Source organism: Chlorocebus sabaeus, chromosome 20 (assembly GCF_047675955.1).
Source record: "Chlorocebus sabaeus isolate Y175 chromosome 20, mChlSab1.0.hap1, whole genome shotgun sequence".
In the NCBI taxonomy this organism is placed as follows: domain Eukaryota; kingdom Metazoa; phylum Chordata; class Mammalia; order Primates; family Cercopithecidae; genus Chlorocebus; species Chlorocebus sabaeus.
Window position 1 is genome coordinate 113,189,742 of NC_132923.1, and position 8,383 is coordinate 113,198,124.

General features: G+C 45.9%; 1 protein-coding gene across 4 annotated transcripts in view; it reads left to right on the top strand.

Moving 5' to 3' along the window:
- The window catches only part of CNR2 (cannabinoid receptor 2), a 46,139-nt gene extending 38,166 nt beyond the window's left edge, over positions 1 to 7,973 (top strand). For all 4 annotated transcript variants that reach the window (XM_073007701.1, XM_007980055.3, XM_073007702.1 and 1 more), the window contains one exon: positions 2,441 to 7,973. In XM_073007701.1, the coding sequence (XP_072863802.1) occupies positions 2,486 to 3,568 (1,083 nt within the window). In that variant the 5' untranslated portion in view covers positions 2,441 to 2,485 and the 3' untranslated portion in view covers positions 3,569 to 7,973. The remainder of the gene's footprint in view (positions 1 to 2,440) is intronic.
- Positions 7,974 to 8,383: the final 410 nt, after the last annotated feature.

Genomic DNA, 8,383 nt, shown 5'->3' on the forward strand with positions numbered 1-8,383 from the left:
AAATCTGAATAGTCTTATTTTTCATGGATCCTGAATAATTCTTTTTTTGTTGTTGAGGCAGGGGCTCATCCTGTTGCCCAGGCTATAGTGAAATGGCACGATCATGGCTCACTGAAGCCTTGACCTCCCTGGGCACAAGTGATCCTCCCACCTCAGCCTCCCAAGTAGCTGAGACAATAGGCATGCACCACCATGCTCAGCTAATTTTTGTATTTTTTTGTAGAGATGGGGTTTTTTCATGTTGCCCCGGCTGGATGGATAATTCTTTACTACCACCTCTTTTACTATTGCCCACCACCAATTTTCTCTGTTTATCCACTCTAACACTCCACTGAGATATAAACATTTTTACTCAATCCTTCATGTCTCTTCTCTTCCTTATTTTCCATCACTTCATCTCCTTGTTCTGCATTGTGAGAAATTTCTTCAGATCTACATTCTCTTTTTTGAGACAGAGTTTCACTCTTATCACCCAGGTTGCCGTGCAGTGGTGCGATCTCAGCTCGCTGCAACCTTTGCCTCCTGGGTTCAAGCGATTCTCCTGCCTCAGCCTCCTGAGTAGATGGCATTACAGGTGTCCACCACCATGCTCAGCTAATTTTTGTATTTTTAGTAGAGACAGGGTTTCACCATGTTAGCCAGCCTAGTCTCGAACTCCTGACCTCAGGTGATCCACCCACCTAAAGTGCTGGGATTACAGGCGTGAGCCAACATGCCCAGCCCCAGATCTGCTTTCTAAATCAATGCTTTTCAGTTGTTCTGTTTTGCTCTTTAACTCATCCCTTAAGGATTTCTTTTTTCAATGATTTTATTTTTCACTTCCAGAAATTCTACTTGAATCTTTTTCAGATCTACCCAGAAACAATCTCTCAATCTGTAGTCATGTTTTTAATTCTTGTTTTTATATCAGACATATTTTTATAAGGTATACCCAAGAATTATACGAAGTTCTTGAAAGTGTAATTCTACTGTCTGACATTTCTGCTGACTCTTGCTCATGTTTCCTTGCGCATTTTGTACTGTGAACTCAAATTTCACGGGCCTTTGTATGTGGTACTCCTGTACAACCTGTTTATAAAGTGAATCCCTCCAAATAAATGTTTAGTTTGCTTTCTAATAATGTCTAATAATAAACCATACAATATTTAGGTTCCTGAGGGTTTTTTCTTCAATATTTAGGACATATACTAAAAAGTTACTTCTTATTGACATTCAAATTTTATTATTATTATTATCATTATTATTATTATCATTATTATTATTATTATTATTTGAGACAGAGTCTCGCTCTGTTACCCAGGTTGGAGTGCAATGGCACAATCTTGACTTACTGCAACCTTTGCCTCCTGGGTTCAAGCAATTCTCCTGTCTTAGCCTCCCAAGTAGCTGAGACTACAGGCACCTGCCATCACGCCCAGCTAATTTTTTGTATTTTTAGTAAAGATGGGGGTTTCACCATGTTAACCAGGATGTTCTCAATCTCCTGACCTCATGATCCACCCACGTCGGCCTCCCCAAGTGTTGGGATTACAAGCGTGAGTCACCGTGCCCGGTCAACATTCAAATTTAACTGGACTCCTACATTTTATCTAGTAGAAAATGTTTTGGCCAGGCACAGTGGCTCACACCTGTAATTCCAGCACTTAGGAGGCTGAGGTGGGTGGATCACCTCAGATCAGGAGTTTGAGACCAGCCTGGTCAATATGGCGAAACCCGGTCTCTACTAAAAATACAAAAATTAGCCGGGTGTGATGGGCACTTGTAGTTCTAACTACTTGGGAGGCTAAGGCAGAAGAATCGCTTGTACCTGGGAGGCAGAGGTTGTAGTGAGCAGAGATCACACCACTGCACTCCAGCCTGGGTGACAGAGCAAGACTTCATCTCAAAAATAAATAAATAAATAAAAAATTTTTAAAAAATTGTTTAATCTTCTGTAGTTTCTCTTCGCATCACTTGATGTGAAGCCAAATTCATATCTCCTATCCCCAAATGGTTGCTAAAACTTCAGTACTTTACTTGCCAAAATTGGCAAATTAGCAAAACAAAACAAAATGTAAAACAAACAAAAAAAGCCTCAACCTTATCACTCTAGATTCCATTTCTTCTTGGTTTTGATTTCCTCTTGCTTTTGACCTTTTGGGATTTCCCTTGCTTCAGAAGGAAGTCTTAGGATTAGTCTTTTGGAAAATGGAAGGCCAAAAATCTTACAGGTCACTTCTGCTTGTTGCATTCCCACATACCTCCCCTGAGGCCACCAGGACAGATTTGGCTGCCTGCTTGGTTGGAGAAAGGGCAAAATACAGGGAAACAAAATAGAAACTGATTTTCCAACATAGAATCCATCCACACAGGTAGCAGTCTTGGCTACAGTCAGTTATCAGGTGAGGTCATTCTTGTGCTTACTGAAAAAGATTATTTTCTTCTTCTCATTGTACTGCAGCAAAGCCTTCTAGACAAGCTCAGTGGAATCTGAAGGGCCCATCCCATGGAGGAATGCTGGGTGACAGAGATAGCCAATGGCTCCAAGAATGGCTTGGATTTCAACCCTATGAAGGATTACATGATCCTGAGTGGTCCCCAGAAAATAGCTGTTGCCGTGTTGTGCACTCTTCTGGGCCTGCTAAGTGCCCTGGAGAACGTGACTGTACTCTGTCTGATCCTGTCCTCCCACCGGCTCCGCCAGAAGCCCTCATACCTGTTCATTGGCAGCTTGGCTGGAGCCGACTTCCTGGCCAGTGTGGTCTTTGCATGCAGCTTTGTGAATTTTCATGTTTTCCATGGTATGGATTCCAAGGCTGTCTTCCTGCTGAAGATTGGCAGCGTGACCATGACCTTCACAGCCTCTGTGGGTAGCCTGCTGCTGACCGCCATTGACCGATACCTCTGCCTGCGCTACCCACCCTCCTACAAAGCTCTGCTCACCCGCGGGAGGGCACTGGTGACCCTGGGCATCATGTGGGTCCTCTCAGCACTGGTCTCCTACCTGCCGCTCATGGGATGGACTTGCTGTCCCAGGCCCTGCTCGGAGCTTTTCCCACTGATCCCCAATGACTACCTGCTGGGCTGGCTCCTGTTCATCGCCTTCCTCTTTTCCGGAATCATCTACACCTATGGGCATGTTCTCTGGAAAGCCCATCAGCATGTAGCCAGTTTGTCTGGGCACCAGGACAGGCAGATGCCAGGAATGGCCCGAATGAGGCTGGACGTGAGGTTGGCCAAGACCCTGGGGCTGGTGCTGGCTGTGCTCCTCATCTGTTGGTTCCCAGTGCTGGCCCTCATGGTCCACAGCCTGGCCACTACGCTCAGCGACCAGGTCAAGAAGGCCTTTGCCTTCTGCTCCATGCTGTGCCTCGTCAACTCCATGGTCAACCCTGTCATCTACGCTCTGCGGAGTGGGGAGATCCGCTCCTCTGCCCATCACTGCCTGGCTCGCTGGAGGAAGTGTGTGAGGGGCCTTGGGTCAGAGGCAAAAGAAGAAGCCCCGAGGTCCTCAGTCACCGAGACAGAGGCTGATGGGAAAATCACTCCGTGGCCAGATTCCAGAGATCTAGACCACTCCAGTTGCTGATGAGGCCTCTTCCCAATTTAAACAACTCAAGTCAGAAATCAATTCACTCCCTGGAGGAGAGAGAGGGGTCTTGGCACTCTCTTCTTACTTGAACCAGCCCCAGACACCTAGACACGGACCCGTTTTTGCTGATGAGTATTGGAACTGACTCCTGGAAGGCAGCCTGGCCTTGCCCACCTGCACACAGTCTGTTGGATAGGTAGGGCCCACGAGGAGTAGCCAGGTGGGCGAGATGCGAAGGGCCTGGGACAGGCTCAGTACAAGTCAAGTCAGGCTTTGTGCCTGCATCCTCCAGAGACCACAGGAGCCAGAGGGAGCCTCCAGGCCCAGCAAAGAGGGACTTGGGAGAAATCTGAGAAGAATGGGTTGTTCTCTTGGGAAGTCAGGGTATCAGATGGGATGGACATCCAGGTCTTCTCCCTGCCTAATTGTCAAGGCCTCCTTGGCTCTGGAGCTATGAAAGGCCCCAACTTTCAGGTCACCCTTGCCACTGAGGACCGAGAACTATGCTATGATAAGGATTAAGAGTGTTGACTTGCCTCTTTCAAAGATAAATGACAAGCCTTCAGTTTGGGGCATCCTGCTGTTTGGGCGAGGACCCTCTCTGATATTCTAATAATCCCCACCTGTAACCTCAGGTCCCTGGAAATACAGAGGAGGCTGGGATCGCTTGAGACACAAAAATCTTCAGAGAATTTTCTTGACCCTCTGAAGTCCTTCCAGCAGCAGTCCTGGTGGTGCTGCTGGAAACAGGCAATGTCCTGGTCTAACCTAACTCTAAAAAAAAGGAAGATATTCACAAAGATTGTATAAATCCCCAAACTGTACCCCCACCCGCCCCCAATTCAGCTCCCTTGCCTCCTCCACACCCCTATAACATATAATAAGCAGAGCAAGTGAGAGGAGGGGAAATGCCCTTCCTATATGCCAGGTATGGGGCTGACATTTCAGTCCATTAACCCCAGCTAGAATATAACTCCATGCTTTTATAGATCCTAGGGGCCAGGCGCGGTAGCTCACGCCTGTAATCCCAGCACTTCGGGAGGCCAAGGCGGGTGGATCACCTGAGGTCAGGAGTTTGAGACCAGTCTGACCAATATGGTGAAACCCTGTCTCTACTAAAAATACAAAAATTAGCCGGGCATGGTGGCAAGTGCCTGTAGTCCCAGCCACTCGGGAGGCTGAGACAGGAGAATTGCTTGAACCTGGGAGACGGAGGTTGCAGTGAGCCAAGATCGCACCACTGCACTCCAGCCTGGGCAACAGAGTGAGACTCTGTCTCAAAAAAATAAAATAAAATAGATCCCAGGATACCCACTTTTCATATTAGGGAGGCTGGGTTCCTCCCCAAGGAGTCTAAAACAGCCAACAAGAGAAATTGTTGGTGGCAGGAGGATTGCAGAGGAATTCTAATGCAATTATTTGGGACCACAGATGGAATACAATGAACGATATAGGTTAAACATGTCTTCGTTTAATACTTTCAAGACGAAATATCCACTAGCTATTCACTTATTTATTCATCTCATAAACATGAGCCAGGCTCTGTGCAGGGTCCTGAGTACCCAGCCATAAATGAGACTGTGCCCCTATCTCATGGGACTTACAGTCTATATCCTACTTGCAAGACAGTCAATAAGTCAATAAAGAAGATAATTGCAGGTGGTACAACAAAGGAAATATGCAGGGTCATGTAATAGGGATTAATTGAGTTAACTCAATTAATGGTAGGGTAGACCTACCATGTGCTCTGGTCATACAAGCCAGCTCACTTTATTGAGCCTTTACTATGTGCCAGGCAGGGGGCTAAGTGATTTTAAATGCCTTATTTCACTTTGTCTTTCCCAGTAACCTAATAAGAAGGTCTTAGTTATCTTCATTTTATAGATGTGGCAACCTCAAAGATGCAAAGTCACTTGCCTAAGGTCACCCTGCTAAGTGCCAGAGCTGAGGTCTCCAACCTAGTTCTGCTTGACTTCAAAACCTGCCCTCTTAACCACTAACCTTTTGGCCTAGTTCAGTCAAATTCTGCTTGATTATTGCTCATTAGGGATAATATTAGCTATCTGTAGCATCAGATTGCTGCAAAGTTAACTCATCGTAGAGTCTCAATATACTCCATTTATTAAATAGTCCTGTATTAATCTCCTGTAATAAATTTCTACAAATCCGGTGGCTTAACAACAGAAACTTACTCTCATAATTCTGGAGGCCAGAAGTCAAAATCAAGGTGTAGTAGGGCCCTGCTCCCTCCAAGAGTTTCAGGGGAGGATTATTCCTTGACTCTTTCAACTTCTGGTAGTCCCTGTCATTCCTTGGCTTGCGGAAACATCACTCCTACCTCTGCCTCTGTCTTCATATGGCCTTTCCTCTGTGTCTCTTGGTGTCTTTTTTTTTTTTTTCCCTTTGAGACTGAGTCTCATTCTGTTGCCTAGGCAGGAGTGCAGTGGCACGATCTTGGCTCACTGAAACCTCCGCCTCTCAGGTTCAAGTGATTCTCCTGCCTCAGCCTCCCAAGTAGCTGGGACTACAGGCACCTGCTACCATGCTTGGCTAATTTTTGTATTTTTAGTAGAGATGGGGTTTCACTGTCTTGCCCAGGCTGCTCTCGAACTCCTGACCTCAAGTGATCCGCCCACCTCAGCCTCCCAAAGTGCTGGGATTACAGACGTGAGCCACTGTACCCGGCCTGGTGTCTTTTTTAAAGAACACCAATCACTGGATTTTGGCCCAACCTAATCTAGTATGACTTCATCTTAATTTAACTAATTATATTTACAGAGACCCTGTTTCCAAACAAGGTCACATTCACGGATTCCAGGTGGACAAGAAGTTTAGGGGGACACTATGCAACTCAGTACAGACCCAGGAACAAAGTCCACCCTCTGGGCTGTGTTGAGTGGCAGTCACTAGTTTATCCTACCCCCACGAGATGAGCTCCAGGTTTACCTCTGCATCCCCAGTGCTCAGTCAGGACCCAGCAGTGCATCTGAAGGGATCTGGTCAATATCTGTGAAACTGAACTGTTTCTGAAAAGCTCTGATGTATGTCTGGGAAAATCAAATCTTATTTTAACCCAGACACCAATCTTTTTGAAAGGCAAAGAAGTAGCATAAATGTTTAAAGGGGAATTTGCACGTTTATATATTGTCATTCCTTAAGTTGAAGCATGCCTTTCTTTATTCATCGGTGGAATCCTTTCTCATTTTGGCAAAGAAAATGCCCAAGTGCCTGGCACAAACAAGCACTGAGTAAATACTTCTTGAATGGATAAAACTAGATTCTAAAAATCATTTAATTAAATGCACCTCCACACTTTCCACTTCTTTCCTTTCACGGCGACACTGTATTTCTGCTTTTTTGGGGGGATGGGGGACAAAGTCTCACTCTGTCACCCAGGTTGGAGTGCAGTGGCATGCAATCTTGGCTCACTGCAACCTCCGCCTCCCAGGTTCAAGCAATTCTCTTGCCTCAGCCTCCCAAGTAGCTGGGATTACAGGCACCTGCCACCATGCCCAGCTAATTTTTGTATTTTTAGTAGAGACAGAATTTCACCATATTGGCCAGGCTGGTCTTGAACTCCTGACTTCAAGTGATCCACCCACCTTGGCCTCTCAAAGTGCTAGGATTACAGGTGTAAGCCACCACTCCCAGCCTCTATGTCTGCTTTAAGTAGAGAAGCAGAGCTTATGAGGGAGGAGAACAAGGGTGCAAAAGGGACCTAGATGTCACTAAGAACTGCCCTTGTTGTTTGGTTGAGGAAATGGGCCCAGACAGTGGACAAGACTTGCTCAAGGAGACAAATGAGATGGTGTCCAGTGCAACAAACCCAGGTTTCCTAACTTCTAGTTTTGTTCACTCTACATCGATGCCTCTCATCTGTCCCTGCAAGTGCACGTTTTGGTTATGTGGATAAGGAGAAATAAATGAAGATCACAGTGTCCCATTTTATCTTCCCCAAGACAAGCTCTATAACATCAAAGACCACTATGCAAACCGATTACTAGAAAATGTGTGTGGATGGGTTTGGTTTTTTCCTAAGGTGTTCATGCTTACTGTTTTGGGCAATATTTCAAAATAATCTGGCAGAGGAAGAAACAGAAGATAAAATAGCTGTGGGCCGGGTGCAGTGGCTCACGCCTGTAATCCCAGCACTTTGGGAGGCCAAGGCTGGAGGATCGCTTGAGGTCAGGAGTTCGAGACGAGCCTGGTCAACATGGTGAAACCCCATCTCTATTAAAAATACAATAATTAGCCAGGCATAGTGGCACACCTGTAATCCCAGCTACTTGGGAGGTTGAGGCAGGAGAATGGCTTGAACCCAGGAGGTGGAGGTTGCAGTGAGCCAAGATTGCAGCACTGCACTCCAGCCTGGGTGACAGAGCAAGACTCCATCTCAAAAAAAAAAAAAGAAAAGAAAAGAAAAAAAAAAAAAGAAAAGAAAAGAAAAGAAAAAGAAAAAAAAGAAGAAGAAAGAAAAGAAAAGAAAATAGCTGTGATTCAACAATAGTCATTGTCTCTCCTTGTCACTGCCAGAATGAGGAAGTGCTGGGTTCTGTCAACATAGGCTCTGACTTCTCATGAGGTGCAAGAAAGAAGCAGCATGAACAAAGGCATAGATTTTGCACCCGGAGACATGGATTCTAGTCCCAGCTCTGACCCAAACTAGCTGCATGATCTTGGGCAGCCCCCAGCCCTCTCTGGGTTTCAGTTCCCTCTTCTGTACAATGGGAAGGGTAGGGAAGAGGATGGTGCCTAGGATCTTCAAAGTCCCTTCCAACTCTGAAGCTGCCATTCTCTCACTGGCATGTGGGA